Raw genomic sequence first — 20,990 nt, forward strand, 5'->3', positions numbered from 1 at the left:
CAAAAACTCACATTCTATGCACCTGCTGCACACGTTCCATACACATACTGCACACATACCACACGCAAACATACACATACTGCATACATACTACACGCAAACATACACATTCCATATACATACTGCATACATACTACACACAAACACTCACATTCCATAAACGTACTGCATACATACTACACACAAACACACACATTCCACATACCTACTGCATACATATTACATACAAACATTCACATTCTATACACATACTCCATACATACTACACACGAACATACACATTTTATACACATACTGCATACATATTACAGACAAACACACACATTCCATACACATATTGCATACATGCTACACACAAACACTCACATTCCATACACATACTGCATACATACTACACACAAACACTCACATTCTACTGTATATGTCTACTGCCTACATATTACATACAAACACACACAGATACACATGCAGACTATATAAATGAATTATCAGCTGTTCTCATGCAACTAATAAAAACATTAAGGGCTAGATTACAAGTGAAGCGCTAAATTATTGCGCACCCACAAATGGGCACATTTGCCCATTTGCTGGTGCGCATGCGCAATAATTAACCATTAACAAGTGGCTGGATATTGCTACTGCGAGCTCGGTAGCGATTAGCACTTATAAGATTAACCAGAGATCAGATCTCTGGTTAATTTTATAAATGTGCCCCAAATGCCCCCAAAATACAGTGTAGTGTATTTTATTAAAAAAATAAAGACATCAGCATCTTTATTTTTTTAAATAAAATAACGGCCTAGGCAGTATTTTGGGGGTAATGTTGGCCGCAGAGGGTATTATAAAAAAAGTCACTGAAAAATACCTTTACCTTGTGGTCTGTGGGAACTGTGTGTTCCCTGTAAATATATATGTATATGTTTATATACTTATATATTTATGTGTTAATTTATGTAAATACACCTATTAACACATAAATCTATAATTCTACACATATATATTTATATTTGCTGCCATCGCTGTGCTGCTGTCTCTGATGGCATTAGAACGAGGCTCCCATTGGAGCATATAAAAGTGCGCTTTTGTGAGCGCAATGCTTCAAGCAATGTGAACGCACGCTTGCGTTTGCATTACTGACAACTTGTAATATCAGCGTACATTAGCGTGCACTGGTATTACAAAGTGGAGCGCTTATATCACTTCGCTCCACTTGTGATCTGGCTCTAAATCACTTATTAAACAAGATTATAATACATAGGAAATAGAACCAACAACCTTTCACCACACACACACTTTAAGTAACAAGACCTCATATATATTGTATATTGCTATGTTATTATTTTCTCTGTGTATCAGATATTTTTTTCTTTTTAAGTTTGTTCCTGTACTTTGTATCTATAGCCTCTTCTTGAACACCATTATATTTCCTTATTGTTACTTTGTGTTTAGCTACATTTTTTTCATAAACATTATTTAGTGCTTCCCTTGCAGCCCTAATCAATGCCCACTAGACCAAACGCCCACAGTCTCCATACCCACTCAACCTTGATTGCTGCAGGTTTAAAGAACACATAATTATATCTGACTGCAATTCACACATATATTGTCTGACACTATTCATAATATGCCTCAATTGTTTAATTTCTCTCTCTCTTGCTAAAAAACTAAACAAACCCAAAACAAAACAACAACAAAAAGTTTTAAACTCTGGAGCTATTTTAATTTTTTTTCAAGCTGAGCCTAGAAATATCTACTCTACCTCAACATTTAGTTTTGCATAGCACCCTGTAGTTTTCTTTACTCCTAATAATAATACTTACAAGCAGGAGCTTTATAAAGTCCTTGAAAATACTATAGTACTGCTTGGGACAGTTCTAGATAACACAATTTGTTACTGCTAGCAAAGGTGAACCTAAGGGCTCCATGTACTAAGCAGTGAATGCTGCTTACCTCAAGCATCTCTGTTCTGCCCATAGCCATAGGTACCATCATTTACAAGTATTTCCTTGTGCAGTGTATAGACAAATGGACAGGTTCCCTAGTTGGGGACTCTGTGTTTCTATCTTTTAGTTCACCCAAGTGCACATGTTATTACCGGTGGTGGACCTCACCTTTTGCTACCTGTTTCTGGCTTTGTTCGTTTTTAAATAACCGTTCATCCTTCTTTACCTCTTGGCTTTTCATGTTAAAAGTTGCACACTCAGTTTGACAATAAAGTAAAATTTAAACTTTTATGATTCAGCTTTAAAAAGCTCTTTTTATTACCAAATGATCTATTATCTCTTTTCCTTTGTAAACCTACATAAGCTCAGGAGTGTGCAGATGTCAAGCATTTTGTAGCAGCAGTGTTTTCAACAAACATTTGTTGCAAACAGTGCCACCATAGGGTGCTAAAGACATGTGCATGTTCTTGAGTTTGTCCTGGTTTACTCTTCCACAAAGGATACTTAAGAAGGAACAGTAAAGTCAAAATTAAACATTCATAATAATATGGATAGAGCATGAGATTTTAAACAAATTTCCAATTTACTTCTATTACCAAATGTATTATCTTCTCTTAGTATTCTTTGTTGAAGAGTAAATCTAGGTAGGCTGATAGTAGCTCAGGAGTGTCTTTAGCATTCTTTGACAACAGTGCTTGCAACTATGTAAAAAATTGTTAGAAATTCTGCTGCCAGATGGCTAAGGACACGTGCACACTCCTGGGGGCCTATTTAACAAAGGTCTGTCGGACCTGATCCGACAGTGCGGATCATGTCCGTCAGACCTCGCTGAATGCGGAGAGCAATACGCTCTCCACATTCAGCATTGCACCAGCAATTGGCCGCTAGCAGGGGGGTGTCAATCAACCCGATCGTACTTGAATTGCGGCAATGTCTGTCCGCCTCCTCAGAGCAGGTGGACAGGTTATGGAGCAGCTGTCTTTAAACACGGGGCTTCAAGCTCCATATGGAGCTTGATAGATATGCCCCCTGGTCTCACCTAGGATTACTCTTTAATAAAGTGTACCAAGAGAACAACATTGATAATAGAAGTAAATTGGAAAGTTGTTTTAAATGTGGTGTTCTATCCAATGTGATGTTCTATCCAAAGGACCAGTAAACACAGTAGATTTGCATAATCAACAAATGCAAGATAACAAGACAATAAAATAGCATTTACTCTGAATTTCAAATGAGTAGTAGATTTTTTTGTAATAAATGTCAAAGTTATGTATATTTCCACTCCCCCTGTACCATATGATAGCAATCAGCCAATCACAAATGCATATACGTATAGTCTGTGAATTCTTGCACATGCTCAGTAGGAACTGGTGACTCAAAAAGTGTAAATATAAAAGACTGTGCACATTTTAATGGAAGTAAATTGCAAAGTTGTTTAAAATTACATGCTGTATCTGAATCATGAAAATTTTATTTAACCTGAGTGTCCCTTTAATTTTAATTTTGACTTTACTGTAACTTTTAAGAGAATAAAAAAAAAATTCTAGAAAAAAAAAATTGAAAGTTTTTTTTTGTCTTTAATTCTCTATTTGAATAATGAATGTTTAAGGTTGACTTTACTGTCCATTCAAAGTGGCAGCATTATTAAAGTTTGGGAGTGCAGCATGAGTGAATTAGGGTGCTCAGAAGCACCAGTGAGATAAGCTCTTTGTATTTGACCATATGACAGATTTCCATTCTGTATATGTCATATGCCAGGATTCTTTCACCAAGAAGCCATACTGTATTAAACTGTGAGAGATGTTACTCATATATATGTAGTTATACATTGAACCACATATCTCATATAGATATTGATCTAAAAAGAACTTTGCACCTTTACTCTGTGCAACACTTTTTCCCACAGTATATGTCACTATACTAAGATAAGGATTTTTTTTCCTTGAAAGAATGAAATAATTATTCCAGTATTACAATAACATCAATTCGGACTAATGTAATAACAAAAAATAGCTTTATTTCTGTGCCTGTATGCGAATATTCTATTACCTGCTTCTTTGCTCTGTCACCCTCTTACATCCACACCTACAAGACGTTTCTAGAGCTGCACCTATTTTATGGAATTCTTTGCTTACTCCACAAGACTTGGCTTAAGTTTTCAGAGCTTCAAGCATTCCCTAAAAACACTACTAATCATGGACTTATACAACCTTAATTAACCTATCACTTCATGTGCGCTAACCTGAGACATTGTTAGACTTATAGCGTGAAACCCTAAGTGCGTTATGAATATTTTACATTCTAATGTTCTTCGCATAATAGAAAATGTTATTTTTTTTAAAAAATATATATTTCTATATATACCTGATGATGTTAATGTAAAAAATATATCTACACCTATATAGCTATGTGAATATATATATACAGGGAGTGCAGAATTATTAGGCAAGTTGTATTTTTGAGGATTAATTTTATTATTGAACAACAACCATGTTCTCAATGAACCCAAAAAACTCATTAATATCAAAGCTGAATAGTTTTGGAAGTAGTTTTTAGTTTGTTTTTAGTTATAGCTATTTTAAGGGGATATCTGTGTGTGCAGGTGACTATTACTGTGCATAATTATTAGGCAACTTAACAAAAAACAAATATATACCCATTTCAATTATTTATTTTTACCAGTGAAACCAATATAACATCTCAACATTCACAAATATACATTTCTGACATTCAAAAACAAAACAAAAACAAATCAGTGACCAATATAGCCACCTTTCTTTGCAAGGACACTCAAAAGCCTGCCATCCATGGATTCTGTCAGTGTTTTGATCTGTTCACCATCAACATTGCGTGCAGCAGCAACCACAGCCTCCCAGCCACTGTTCAGAGAGGTGTACTGTTTTCCCTCCTTGTAAATCTCACATTTGATGATGGACCACAGGTTCTCAATGGGGTTCAGATCAGGTGAACAAGGAGGCCATGTCATTAGATTTTCTTCTTTTATACCCTTTCTTGCCAGCCACGCTGTGGAGTACTTGGACGCGTGTGATGGAGCATTGTCCTGCATGAAAATCATGTTTTTCTTGAAGGATGCAGACTTCTTCCTGTACCACTGCTTGAAGAAGGTGTCTTCCAGAAACTGGCAGTAGGACTGGGAGTTGAGCTTGACTCCATCCTCAACCCGAAAAGGCCCCACAAGCTCATCTTTGATGATACCAGCCCAAACCAGTACTCCACCTCCATCTTGCTGGCGTCTGAGTCGGACTGCTGCTCTCTGCCCTTTACCAATCCAGCCACGGGCCCATCCATCTGGCCCATCAAGACTCACTCTCATTTCATCAGTCCATAAAACCTTAGAAAAATCAGTCTTGAGATATTTCTTGGCCCAGTCTTGACGTTTCAGCTTGTGTGTCTTGTTCAGTGGTGGTCGTCTTTCAGCCTTTCTTACCTTGGCCATGTCTCTGAGTATTGCACACCTTGTGCTTTTGGGCACTCCAGTGATGTTGCAGCTCTGAAATATGGCCAAACTGGTGGCAAGTGGCATCTTGGCAGCTGCACGCTTGACTTTTCTCAGTTCATGGGCAGTTATTTTGCGCCTTGGTTTTTCCACACGCTTCTTGCGACCCTGTTGACTATTTTGAATGAAACGCTTGATTGTTCGATGATCACGCTTCAGAAGCTTTGCAATTTTAAGAGTGCTGCATCCCTCTGCAAGATATCTCACTATTTTTGACTTTTCTGAGCCTGTCAAGTCAATCTTTTGACCCATTTTGCCAAAGGAAAGGAAGTTGCCTAATAATTATGCACACCTGATATAGGGTGTTGATGTCATTAGACCACACCCCTTCTCATTACAGAGATGCACATCACCTAATATGCTTAATTGGTCGTAGGCTTTCGAGCCTATACAGCTTGGAGTAAGACAACATGAATAAAGAGGATGATGTGGTCAAAATACTCATTTGCCTAATAATTCTGCACTCCCTGTATATATATATATATATATATATATATATATATATATATATATATATATATATATATATATATATAGATCCAAGAGAAGGTAAAATATAGAGGCGCTTAGTGTAAGGATCTAGTTACAGTATCTATAATAAGACACATAAAGTACAAAGAGTTACAATAATGCACTGCTAATTGATATTCGGGGTAAAAACCCAAATACAAATAAAGCTATCACAGAATTTGCAGTAATAGTGTTTATAATTATGTTGCTAATATAAAATGTTGCTAATATAAAACACCCGCAGTTCTCTGTATAGTATATAGAGATACTAGTATGGCAAATAATATTGATATTACTAGAACACCACAGATGACAAAAAAGTATCGCAGTACATACAGATAGTACAGGCAATTTACCAAAGAAAAACCACAAGATTGTGCATGCAGTTAGAGTCCATATGTGATACTGTTGTGACAAAAAAAGGTGGAAATCCCAAAGTGGCAGATCACACTGTCCCCTCAAGGGGTTCTACTTACTCTCCTTTACCTCAATCTGTATGAGGTAAGTGTCGCGTGAGGTAAGTAGAAAATCCTTCCTTGTAGTGGCAAGTATCCTATGGCTTGTTTCCTGTCTTCCAACACTTTCACTCACCAACACTTTGTCAGTCGTGTTATCTTTTGCAGGAAACTGTAAAGGCTTTCAAATGTTTGCTCAACAGGCAGCCATATTGTCTGAAGTTAATATATTTTTGCATTATAAACACACGCTGTCTAACGCTCATGCACCCACGTTACCACGTTATATATATATATATATACTGTATATATACATATATAGGCATATATAGATATGTAAATAAATATCTATATAAAATAAAAAGAGCATTTTCCTGTATGTGAAGAACATTGAATTGTGAACTATTAATAACTCCTGTTGGGTATAGCGCTGTGGGTTTAATATGGTGTCAGGTTAGTGCATGAGCGATAACTGTTTAACACAGGTTAACGCTGTGTCCTTTAGTCCTTTAGTTAATGCAAGTCGGATTTCACTTGCAAGCAAATAATTTACTTTCAACATGTAATACACTCACAAAAGTTTACTTCCAAGTTCCAGTGGTGTTTGAACTTGAGCGAAAGCGCTAAATAGCACACCACTTGTAATCTAGCCCTATACGTTTAACCCATTTGTAGGGGTTAAACAGCTAGTTTCAGCATCGCTAGCGATAAAATTACATAACACATTAGAGCATTTCCTTTTATTACTATAATTAGTCCAATAAGTGCAAAATATATTAATTGTTTTTTTTAATCACATACCTTTACATAGTTACCCAAGACTACATATACACAAAGATATTATGCTTTTGTAAACAAGGTGTATTCATAATGATAAATATATTTCTTCTGACTCAAAATGACACCATATGAGTCTTTTATGGTGGCAGTATTTATTCACCCTAATTGGACTATGAAGAAATGCACAGTGAATTTTAGTACTCTTCCTACTTTTATAAATATATCCTCTTCCTGTAGATGACACTTCAGATATAGCCAAGCTTTGTTCTTTAAAAGGGACACTCAGGTCAAATTAAATGTTCATGATTCAGATACAGAAATGTAATTTTTAACAACTTTCCAATTTACTTCCATAAAAAAAAATGTGCACAGTCTTTAATATTTACATTTTTTAAATCACCAGTTCCTACTGAGCATGTGCAAGATATCACAGACTATACATATATGCATTTGTGATTGGCTGATGGCTATCACATGGTACAGAGGAGGTGGAAATAGACAGAACCTTGAAATTTGTTAGAAAAAAATCTACTACTGATTTGAAATTCAGAGTAAGTGCTATTGTATTGTCTTGTTATCTCTTGCATTTGTTGATTATGCAAATCTACTGTGTTTACTGGTCCTTTAAGGGAGAAAATAAATTCTGTAATTGACTCATGGTATAGATCTGTCTGTTGTATTGGGTTGACACCTAAGATGGCTACTGATATGATGATTATTCTGACTTTTGAGTGGCACCTTATCTCTGACACGGTATCTAATCAAAGTTTACAAGAATAGAAAAAATACCATCCCTTGTCTGTAAGGAGAGGCTGTCTTTGTCATGTAGAATTAAAACATATCATGTTTGCATCACTGACTTGAGTTGACTAATGGTTTAAAACTGCATAAGTAAATTCTACCTAGGAGGGGTTAAATTATGTCCAGATAGAGAGTGGCAGTTCCCAAGCAGAAAACCATTGATTGGCGGCTACATGAGACTGCAGATCCTGATTGCCTCACTGTCTATGTCAAACTCTGGTGCTGCAATGCCTTGCAGCAGTGTGATAACAAATAAGAGGATATAGTTTTTGTATTAGAATGCCTCTTAAAATAGTTACGTGTGTAATGTTAACAGCAAGCTTGTATTTTGCCAGCATGATCAGTTCAGACCACAAGTTGGTATAAAACGAGAAATAATATTCTTATATACTGTAGCTAAGATTTTCCCATTTTAAAGGTATTATAATAAAAACATTAATTTCTTAGTAGTATGACAATAACTTTAATATGTATATTAGTTCTGGATGCATTTTTTTTAAAGTATCATAGATTCCTTAGACCATTGTTTCACAACTCCAGTCCTTAAGTTCCCCTACCAGGCCAGATTTTCATGATATCTTTACTGGAGTACAGGTGAAATAATCAGCTGATTGGTGAAAGCAGGTTATAGTAACCATGGTTACTGATCAGCTGATTCTTTCACTTGTGCTCTTGTTCAGATATCTTGAATATCTGGCCTATTATGTATACTTGAGGACTGGAGTTGAGAAATACTGCCTCAGACAATTAACAAAGGTTTGCCATTAGTATTATTATTAGGAGAAATAATTTGGCTTTTTCACATTTTGTTCTGTTAATATGATTTAAAAAGAGGGACATTTATGGAGCAAGACAGTTGGATTTGCTTTTAATAAAGGGATTGTCTCTACAGAGAGACAGATAAGAAGGTTGGATATCATGATGCTCCTTTATTCAATACTGTTTAATCCTCTGGTGCTTTAGAAATAAGAAAATTGGCTGCTACTAATACTATTGATAATTATTATTATTTTCAGTAATGCTAATAATGAGATAATACATCCAATAAAAGATTTTACCAACCAAGTTATTTAATTTTTACGCAAAAAAGCCTTTCCTCTAACTCAAATAAACAATTACAGCACAAAGCTTTGAAGGTTCCCCATGCAGCCTGTTTTTTGCTACAGATTTTACAGATTTAGGTGCCAGTTTTTATTTTAAATTCGCTAACTTTGTTATATTAATTGTTGTAATGCCTGAATAGGATGTATGTGTGCATATTTGTTAAATATATACCATATGGCCAAAAGTATGTGAACCAAATTTACGAGCGGAGCCCTAACAGTCACGGATGATTACGCGCATCAGGTTTTTCACTCGTATTACAAGTTGAAAGTTTTAAACGTGATCAATTGAGCGCAACTGAAGTTAATGAGCGCCCGGGTTGGCGTGTACTTTGAGCTCCGGTTAACTGTTTCGCAAAACTAAAAAGTGTCACCAAACACATTTACACTCATAATAACACCATCTAATAAAAAATTATTAAAAAAAATATGGCACAAAAAAGTTGTAAGGGCTCAATGATATGAGGTCTCAGGTGTTACAGAAAAAAAAGGCAGGCAAATGGCTTTAACAAAGAGATATATTCATATACATGTCTAATGATGCATATGTATGTATTTATATATACAGTATATATATATATATATATATATATATATGTGTGTGTGTACATATGTAGCGCTATGGACATAATAATACATACAGTATGTACACATATATAGACATATATATTAGTGCATTGGGGCCCTTTGCAGTTAAGAAGATGAAAACATGTAAAATCATATTTATGCAATATTCAATAAAGTGTATTTACTGTAAATATTTCCCATTCCAATGTTCTGCACATAGCAGAATATGTTCTATGTATTTATAAATAGATATTCTTATATGTATATATATATATCTATACCTATATATAATCATCTCTCTCTCTCTCTCTCTCTCTCTCTCTCTCTCTCTCTCTCTCTCTCTCTCTCTCTCTCTCTCTCTCTCTCTCTCTCTATATATATATATATATATAAAGGTATAGATATATTATACGAAAAACATCAGATATACTGTATATATAACATTTTCTTCTATGTGAAGAACATTGAAATCTGAAATATTCATATTTTCATGTTGGGTTAGCGCACTTGAATATGCAATCAGGTTAGCACACTTCAATATGCGATCGTGTTTGCACGCGAGTAGGGTGTTAGATTTATTCCCACTTTGTTTTCTCCCTTGACTTATATGGGGTAAAAGGTTATCACGCACACAATATTGTTCTGCTTTTTACACGCGACAGGTTAGTGCACAAATAATAACTTTTTACTTTTAACTTGTAATACCAGCTCAACCCTGCGCCCGCTAAAAACTAACTTTTAGCCCAATTAACACACTCCACTTGTAATCTGGCCCTAATTGTGTGTGTGTATATATATGTGTATATATATATATATCTACCAGTATATATTTTTTTAACATAGCTATTTATTTTTCCTTCACAGCTCATGTAAAGGATTTTAATTTGGTTGCAATAATTGGGATAAAATGAGTCGGAGGAGGGGATCTGACCAAAGGGCTCTCCCTGAATATGAGAAAAGTCAAATCAAAAGAACCCTGGAACTTGGGACAGTAATGACAGTATACAATTATAAAAAGTCTCAATCGGAACGGAGGACCATCCAAATCATAATGGAGACATATCAAGTGGCTTGGAGTAAGACAGCAGACAAGATTGAAGGATTCTGTAAGTATAATGAAGAGCTATATTATAACCAGGGTATCTGTGCATTGCTATATTCTTTATGTTACTGCCATACAAGCTAATCCAGCACACTACATTCAAAGGGAATTTTAAAATGTAGCTGGGAAAATGTGCAAATACATGTAAAGAACCACCTAGTTGCCTGCAATAGTAAAGGGCTTTAATGCATTAACTTTTATTTCCTTTGACACACTACACACAAATTTGATAAAAAAGTATAGTTCCTTGTTCAAGACATTACTGCTTTGTTCCCCCAGTCACCAACAGTATCTCAAAGCAGGGATATCTAGTTCAAGTCCCTTTAAGTCTGGTTATCCTAAATGAAACTGAGTGGTTAATGAAGCTAATATTTTAGAGGATTTAAATACATAATGCAGACTAATAGCCCTTATAAATTAAAATTATGCACAATTTTAGGGAGGTAACTGATTACAATTGTTTTTTCATGCCCAGAGTGGGCACTTGAATACATGGAAGTCTAACTTCCCTAACAAACAGTTCCAACCTATTCAACGTTTTTAGCAATGAGAACTTTTCAGCTACTATTTAAGTAGAATTAAAGAAACAAAAATACAAAGAAACCAGATTTTTTGCCAGTTCAAATGAAATGAACATTCTAATGAAAAATGTACTTGCTGCAAATCAAGCATGCAATGTTTTTGTACTAATACTTGCTAACTAGACGCACAGCTGATAATACTATTTTAATAATAAAATATTATTTTGAACTCAGCAATGCCCAATTTTACTGCATTTTATACCTATGTAGCACATCCTGTACTTTCAAAGGAAAGTGCATTATGGTAGAAGCATACGCTTAGCCCTCATATCACAGGACATTGCTTGCCAGGTATCCTGCATTCAACCGGACAGTCCAGTATTTCAGCAAGCTGTCAAGTAAAATATTTACAAAAATACAGGACACTTAAATATCCAGTCTATTAAAGTCTTCTGAGTGGCTGCTGAATGTTACAGGCCTCCTATGTCTTTACACATTACAAATATGACCTTTAAAGAAGTGAGGCTGTGCATACACCATTCGTTGTGTTCCTGGCAGTCATTTAAGAAAAATAATTGTTACTGGCAGTCATGTGGGTGTGAAACTACTGCTCTGTGTTATATGTAGTCACTGCTCTGCTCTTTGTTTTTTACTGGAATCCATGGGGTGTGAAAATACTGCTCTGTGCACTACTGGAAGTCATATGGAGTCAGATCACCGATGTGTGTGTTACTGGCAGCTAAAGATATACATTTTTTAATTTGTATGTTAATGGCATTCAAGAGGATAGAATCACTACTTAGTTGTAAAAAAATATATATGATGGTGTAACTGTGGCACCTAAGAAGAGTTTTGAGGAGAGGCCATTTTGTGACCCCCCCCACACACATCCAAATGTGTCCAGCCACCTATATGCTGTCATTTATTTTTGTGGAGGACAGCTTGCATCCCTATTTGTGTGCAACATTTTTAAAAAAAGGCTTATTTATTTATTTCTGCATTTATGTATGTATTTATTTTCTGGGGAAGTACTTGGAGACAGTGAGTGGAGTAATAGCTACACCTGCATTATGGAATTGGATTATAAACCTTTTGCACTCACCTAGATGATTTGTGACTGCTGAAACTATTGTGAATTACCAAGTAAAATCCTGTGTATAAATGTATATATTTAAATTAAAGGGATCTGCTCATCCATTAAAGGGACATTAAACACCTAGTAATTACAAGACAGTTCTGTTATGTTGCTATAGAATAACATATCAGCCAAGGCTTAAAGTTTGTAAAACATATTAACATCATTTTTACAGCACTTATTTATCAATAGCCAAACTCCACCCACCAATCTGAGCTTTAGTCATTAGACAACAATGTTAGTATAGAGTTCATTGTTCTGCAGTTTTTATCAGTTACATCCAATAAGGGACAGATATGTAGCAGAGTAAGCCTTGAGAAGTCTGCAGGGTGCAGTTAAGTTCTGGACATTAGAAACTGATCAATTTTTAGAGCTAATATACATGAAAATCGGTGAGAATAAAAAATGATAGTGTATTGCAAAGCTGTTTCATTATGTATAACTAAACATTTTTATAAAAATCTAAATGTGTATACTGTCCTTTAAGTCTTTTTATATGCATTGCAATTTAAGGATTTTATTCGCAGGGGTATAGCAATACTCAGTGCAATGCTGGACACAACGTGAGTAGAATGGCTACTACTGACCAGTGGCGCCACTAGGCTTGGTGTCACCCAGTGCAGTAACTCATGGTGTCTTATCTCCAATCTTCCATATAACACATTTGGTGAGCCAATGACAAGAAACAAATGTGTGTAGCCACCAATGACCAACTAGCTCTGAGTAGTGCATAATTGCTGCTGCTGAGGATATGTTCTTTCAGCAAAGAATACCAAATGAACAATGTAAACTTGATAATAAAAGTGAAATATCCTCTGTGTATTTATAGGCTGAGGGGCATTAATAGGGCAACAATTATATTTCAAGGGCAAAACAGGCATTTATGGAGTAACATGTTTTTTTAAGGTAAGGGGGGTATTTATGGGATAACGGGAGTGTATATGGGGTAAGAGTGGAATTTATGGGGTAGCAAGGGTATTTATTAGATAACAGGTGGCTAGATTACGAGTTTTGCATTATGAGGGGTGCGGTACTAACTTGCACGTTATTGTCACCGCTCACTTACCTACAGAGCTGGTATTACAGGTTTACAAAAACCCGGCGTTAACAGGCAAGAAGTGAGCATAGAGCAAAATTGTGCTCCATACCGCATTCCAATACCAGCACTGCTGAAAGCTGCAGTGAGCTGGTTTTACGTGCTTGTGCACGATTTCCCCATAGACATCAATGGGGAGAGCCGGCTGAAAAAAAGTCTAACACCTGCAATAAAGGAGCGTAAAGCTCCGTAACGCAGCCTCATTGATTCCTAAGGGGAAACAAAATTTATGTTTACACCTAACACGCTAACATGAACCTCGAGTCTAAACACCCATAATCTTACACTTATTAACCCCTAATCTGCTGCCCCCAACATAGCTGACACCTACATTATATTTATTAACCCCTAATCTGCCGCCCCTGACATCGCCAACACCTACATTATACTTATTAACCCCTAATCTGCCACTCCGGACATCACCGCCACTATAATAAACATATTAACCCCTAAACCGCTGCACTCCCGCATCACAAACACTAGTTAAATATTATTAACCCCTAATCTGCCGCCCCTAACATCGCCGCCACCTACCTACATTTATTAACCCCTAATATGCCACCCCCAACGTCGCCGCCACTATACTAAATGTATTAACCCCCTAAACCGAAGTCTAACCCTAACCCTAACACCCCCTAACTTAAATATAATTAAAATAAATCTAAATAAAAATTCCTATCATTACCTAAATAATTCCTATTTAAAACTAAATACTTTCCTGTAAAATAAACCCTAAGCTAGCTACAATATAACTAATAGTTATATTGTATCTAGCTTAGGGTTTATTTTTATATTACAGATAAGTTTGTAATTATTTTAACTATGTAGATTAGTTAGTAAATAGTTATTAACTATGTACTAACTACCTAGCTAAAATAAATACAAATTTACCTGTGAAATAAAACCTAACCTGAGTTACACTAACACCTAACCTTACACTACAATTAAATAAATTACATTTATTAAATACAATTACTTAAATTACAAAAAAACCCCCACTAAATTACACAAAATAAAAATCAAACTACCAATAGCCCTTAAAAGGGTCTTTTGCAGGGCATTGCTCCAAAGAAATCAGCTCTTTTTACCTGTAAAGAAAAATACAAACAACCCCCCAACAGTAAAACCCACCACCCACACAACAAACCCTCCCAAATAAAATCATAATTAAAAAAAACCTAAGCTCCCCATTGCCCTGAAAAGGGAATTTAGCTCTTTTTCAAGTGCCCAAACCCTAACCTAAAAATAAAACCCACCCAATAAACCCTTAAAAAAAACCTAAACACTAACCCCCGAAGATCCACTTACAGTTTTGAAGACCGGACATCCATCCTCAACGAAGCCGGGAGAAGTCTTCATCCAAGTGGCAAGAAGTCCTCAACGAAGCTGGGAGATGTCTTCATCCAAGCCGGCAGAAGTGGTCCTCCAGACGGGCAGAAGTCTTTATCCAGACGGCATCTTCTATCTTCATCCATCCGTCGCGGAGCGGGTCCATCTTCAAGACATCAGGCGCAGAGCATCCTCTTCTTACGACGGCTCTTCTGGAATGAAGGTTCCTTTAAGTGATGTCATCCAAGATGGCGTCCCTTGACTTCCGATTGGCTGATAGAATTCTATCAGCCAATCGGAATTAAAGGTGAAAAAATCGTATTGGCTGATCAGCCAATAGGATTGAGCTTGCATTCTATTGGCTGATTGATTGGTAGAGGACTTCTTGCCACTTGGATGAAGACTTCTCCCGGCTTCATTGAGGATGGATGTCTGGTCTTCAAAACTGTAAGTGGATCTTTGGGGGTTAGTGTTAGTTTTTTTTAAGGGTTTATTGGGTGGGTTTTATTTTTAGGTTAGGTTTTGGGCACTTGAAAAAGAGCTAAATGCCCTTTTAAGGGCAATGGGGAGCTTAGTTTTTTAGTTAGGATTTTATTTGGGGGGTTGGTTGTGTGGGTGGTGGGTTTTATTGTTGGGGGGTTGGTTGTATTTTTTTTACAGGTAAAAGCTGATTTCTTTGGGGCAATGCCCCACAAAAGGCCCTTTTAAGGGCTATTGGTAGTTTAGTTTAGGCTTGGGTTTTTTATTTTGGGGGGCTTTTTTTATTTTGATAGGGCTATTAGATTAGGTGTAATTAGTTTAAATATCTGATAAAAAAAATTTGTGTGTAATTTAGTTAATTGTATTTATTTTATGTAATTGATTTAATTGTAGTGGAAGGTTAGGTGTTAGTGTAAGACAGATAAGGTTTTATTTTACAGGTAAATTTGTATTTATTTTAGCTAGGTAGTTAGTAAATAGTTAATACCTATTTACTAACTAGTCTACCTAGTTAAAATAAATATAAACTTGCCTGTGAAATAAAAAATAAACCCTAAGCTAGCTACAATGTAACTATTAGTTATATTGTAGCTAGCTTAGGGCTTATTTTATAGGTAACTATTTAGTTTTAAATAGGAATTATTTAGTTATTAATAGTAAGTTTTATTTAAATTAGTTTTAACTATATTAAAGTTAGGGGGTGTTAGGGTTAGATCTAGGTTTAGGGGTTAATATGTTTATTAGAGTGGCGGAGATGTCCAGAGCGGAAGATTAGGGGTTAATAAACATAGGTAGGTGGCAGTGATGTTAGGGGTGGCAGATTAGGGGTTAATAATTAGCTAGTGTTTGCGATGCGAGAGTGCGGCGGTTTAGGGGTTAATATGTTTATTATCGTGGCGGCGATGTTGGGAGCGGCAGATTAGGGGTTAATAATTTTATTTTAGTGTTTGCGATGCAGGAGGGCCTCAGTTTAGGTGTTTATAGGTAGTTTATGGGTGTTAGTGTACTTTTTAACACTTTAGTTATGAGTTTTATACTACAGCTTTGTAGCGTAAAACTCATAATTACTGACTTTAGATTGCGTTACAAATCTTGCGGTATAGGCTGTACCGCTCACTTTTTGTCCTCCCAGAAAAAGCTTGTAATATCGGCGCTATGGAAGTCCCATTGAAAAAAGAATTTATGGCCAAAAAAGTGTGTGGTACAGCTTTTTTGACAAGACTCGTAATAGCAGCGGTAGTGAAAAAGCAGCGTTATAACCCATAACGTTGCTTTTTCACTCATAACGCAAAAGTCGTACTCTAGCCAAGGGTTATTTATAGGGTTAGAATGTACAGGTTGTACAGGTAAACAGTAGGTGTGTGTGGGGGGGTCATGTCAGGAAAAGTCTACCTCTGTGCTCTGTATACAAACAACACAACAGCCATATGTGTACAGTATTCTCAGAGTTTCTCACTGCTACATATGTAAAAACAACACCAATGATACCACCATATTTGTACTCTAGTCTAAATTATATACACCATACAGAAACTGTCTACAGACTCAGTTACAAGCTGAACTGACAAAACAGACTCCCTGGACTTACTTGGTCTTGGCGCAGGTGGCACAGGGTACACATCCGTAATGCATGCTTATCCTTCAGTCCTGTCTCAGAGACACTGCTCCGACCGCCACTGCACTGCCGGATTGTTAAAGCCCACACGCAGCACTGTGCTATAGCGCCTGCGCACGGCGCAGGTTTATGCACAAAGCTCTTAGTTTGGGAAGCCGGGAGCCCTGCCCTGCTGACACTGGTGCCCTGGTCCCAAGGGCCGGATGTGATGAGGACACCCCTCATCTGCCTTAAGCAGCATTGACGGTGGACACCTTGGCTCTTCTTACAACAAAGCACAAGCCGTGCCAGTCTCCACAAGCAAATAATAATAATAAATAACAAACAAACATGTCACTCACGTTAATGTGGTGACTGTGGTGTCACCCCCTGGAGGGTGTCAACGGGTGCGATCCGCACCCCCTAGTGACGCCACTGCTACTGACCGTGCTATCATTTCTAAACCTGTTCTCTCTTCAGAGCCTTTCCCTTTATTTAACCATTTACAGGGGCCACATTTTAATACTGGACACTGCTATGTTGTAGCTCACATACTCTAGGAAGCCTGGGAAGGAAGAGATGAGCGCCCACAGATCAGTGATATAGCTGTTTTTTTCACAGCTGTGTCGTGCACCTCAGGATAGCAAACAAAATACAAAGCAAGAGGCTTAACGACACAGTTTAAAAGTTACAAATACACACACATTTATATATACTGTATATATATTTATTAAAAAGGATACATGAATAATACCGAACAATACAGCCACAGCAAAAATGTAACATGCATGCTAACCTGAAAAGCGCAATACAGCTGTCAAGAATCTTGGAATGTCACTCTTCGAAGAAAGTGCACAGCCTCTATCACAAAGATCCAGTATAAATCAGCTCCAATATTATGGGGCCTAGTATGAAGACTGGAATCTGTTAAAGGGACATTAAACAGTTTGTAATTACAAGACATTTCTGTTGTGTTGCTATAGAATAACATAATAGCCAAGTCTATTTCTTTAAATCAAGTTAAGATCTTATTTGCTGCATTTGTTTTTTAATAGCTAAACTCTTCTCACAATTTACCTTTGAAGAAGCCAATTCAAGCTTGCATCTGAACAAAGCTAGCCACGATGATATTATTGGTATACTGTGCATTGTTTTGCAGATTTTATCTGTTAAAGCCAATTAGGGAAATGTATGTAGAATGGTTCGCCTTGAGAATTCTGCAGTGTGCATTTCCTGGTATGAGGATTAGAAAAGCCAGTTCAGAGTTATATTACATGAAAGGGGGGCAACATAAGTAATTAAAATGTATTGTAAAGTTGTTTACTCTGCAAAACTAAACATTTTATATTAAAATCTCAAGGTGTTCACTGTTGCGAGAACAGTTGCAAAGAGGGCTGCAGGCACAGAAGGACAAACAATGGCCTGGCAGGTCGTAACCATGCTTTTGTAGTTCCACCTGCAGTTTAATAAGAGCTTACTCACTTTTCAATTACTTTACTATCCCTTTAAATTACTAGGCAATAAGAAAAGTTTCATTTAATCTGATACCAACACTCCTCCAGCACCTGATCACAAATCACTTTGCAAAGCACTCCTGCATGCTTGAATTCTCAGCTAGAATACAATTTTGCTGCTATACAAGAGGTCAGCACTTTAAATTGCTTTTCCCTATCTCAGATGAAGGAGCTAAACATTTTCATTTATTGACGAGATGATGGCTGAGCTGAGACAAGTTACTTAAATCCACTGACCCCTGACATCAAGTGCAAAAAGATCTAGATGACTTTGTTCTTACAGATGAAAGCTGGTTGTCTGTATTTAGGAATAAAAATAACCTTCTCTTAAAGATGTATTGCTAGTTAACTTGTTTACAAAGCGGTTGTCTAGGTCACATGTTTCACATTCTGTAAAAGGAAGCGCTTCTTTTCTCCTGAATTTGATAAAGTGGGAGTTTAAAGGAATAGTTAACTCAATATTAAAGGTATAGAAACCTCAAAATGAAAACATTCAAGGGTGCATTTCAATTTTTACAGAGATGTACAGGCATACCTCGTTTTATTGCGCTTTACTACTCTTTTTACAAATTGAAGGTTTGTGGCAAACTTGTGTCAAGCAAGTATATCGGCACCATTTTTCCAACATATATACACATATAAACACATAAATACACATATATATATACATCTATATATACACACTACCAGCAAAACGATTATGGCTCACTGAAAGCTCAGATGATTTTGGTTTAGCAGTAAAGTATTTTTTAATTTTTCATTGTTTTTTTAGACACAATGCTATTGTACACTTAATCATTACAATATAGTGTAAATATAACTTTTATATGCACTGGGAAACAAAAACTGACTTTCTTTATTGCTATGTTGGTTTTATTGCGGTGGTGTGGACCAAACCTGCAATATCTCAGAGATACACCTGTATGGTAAAACGCCTCTCAGCGAGACTGCCTTCATACAATGATTTCAGCCCTTTTTAACATTGTACTGGGAATATCAATCACAAGTCAGATCGCTTTTTACAATATCACCGTTACCACAATGCTTTTATCATCTGGCAATGAGTCACAAGTGGCTTATATGACACACATGAAGTCTTCACAAGCACAATACACACCACCTGCAGCTTTCAGACTGGTGCACAGGCCAATCAAAGCATATGTGCATATATACAAAAGCACATTTACATTTTTAAATTATTTTCCCTTCAAATCCTCCTTAAAATGTTTAATTAAATAAAGCAAAACAATGCAATGCACAATCAGTATTTGTTGTGTCTGCTTTATATGTTGTGTCTCTTTGGAAACTTTACCCCACCTTCCCCAGAGAGGCTGAAGGGCATACTCCATTTTTGCAAGGGAAATTATTCTCATACTTTTTCTGTCATCATGAAAATTAGGGATGTGCAGTGAAGATAGACATTTAAAGACATTTGTTTTCCAAAATATTCCCTTCCTGCATTATTCATTTTTCATTTTGTTTTAAACGAAAGAAAATTAAATTTTCGTTAAACATTTACATTCGTTTTCATTACAAAGTTTACCTGTAGCTACATACTTACTTTTAAAGTGTAAAATACTTACCTTAACATGCTCTGTAGAGAGCGCTAACCCGATCCTCTTCTTGGGTGCTCTAACAAGAGGCTTAGTGCATTCAGCTCCCAGGACCTGCACTAAACTTAGTGAATCTGTCAAAGTAATTTGAATGAAACCAGCAAATACTGACAGTTTCGTGAGTATTTTTTTTTCTTTAAATTTCGTTGGTCCAGAAAAAACAAATGCACATCCCTAATGTGAATTAAAAGCTTTTTTAAAAACAAAAAATTTAGACCAGACAGTTGTTTGCTTCATACTAATGCTCACTGCATGACAGGCACTTTCTGATGATCACTTTGAGGTATTGGGAAGTACCTATTAGGCAATGATCTTTAATAGGAAGTGCATAACTGATTCTGCAATATTAATTTAAATTACAATTTAAACAGTATTTACTTCATATTTGTTTGAGGCAAGAAAAATACTTACATGTTGAAATGTTTCCCTTTTATATGGATGGCATATTATTTTCAATACAGTGTCCCTTTAAAGGACATACATGCACAAAATCACAATATTATTGCACTTCTTTTTGCCTATAAAGATTTGCCTAATCCCTACAAATGGGTTAAACAGTCAGAGCAATACAGTAATGGGTGAGCCGGAAGGGGCAGAGCTGTGCAGGAGCAATTCACCAGCTAGATCCTAAACCTACCTAGATAGCCTACTTATCAACAAAGGATACCAAGAGATCAAAGTACATTTAATAATAGAAGTAAATTAAAAAATATCCTAAAGGGACATAAAAAACCTCAGTTAAACTTACAGTATTGTTAAAGGGACACTATACCCAAACATTTTCTTTCATGATTAAGGTAGAGAATACAACTTTAAACAATATTCCAATTTACTTCTATTACCTAATTTGCTTCATTCTTTAGATATACTTTAATGAAGAAATAGCAATGCACAAGGTGAACCAATCACAGGAGGCATCTATGTGCAGCT

General features: G+C 36.2%; 1 protein-coding gene across 2 annotated transcripts in view; it reads left to right on the forward strand.

Moving 5' to 3' along the window:
• PLCG2 (phospholipase C gamma 2) overlaps positions 1 to 20,990 on the forward strand; it is a 438,832-nt gene that overhangs the window by 55,305 nt on the left and 362,537 nt on the right. For both annotated transcript variants that reach the window (XM_053700715.1, XM_053700707.1), the window contains one exon: positions 10,541 to 10,782. In XM_053700715.1, the coding sequence (XP_053556690.1) occupies positions 10,584 to 10,782 (199 nt within the window). In that variant the 5' untranslated portion in view covers positions 10,541 to 10,583. The remainder of the gene's footprint in view (positions 1 to 10,540; positions 10,783 to 20,990) is intronic.

The sequence above is a fragment of the Bombina bombina genome, chromosome 1 (assembly GCF_027579735.1).
Source record: "Bombina bombina isolate aBomBom1 chromosome 1, aBomBom1.pri, whole genome shotgun sequence".
Lineage (NCBI taxonomy): Eukaryota > Metazoa > Chordata > Amphibia > Anura > Bombinatoridae > Bombina > Bombina bombina.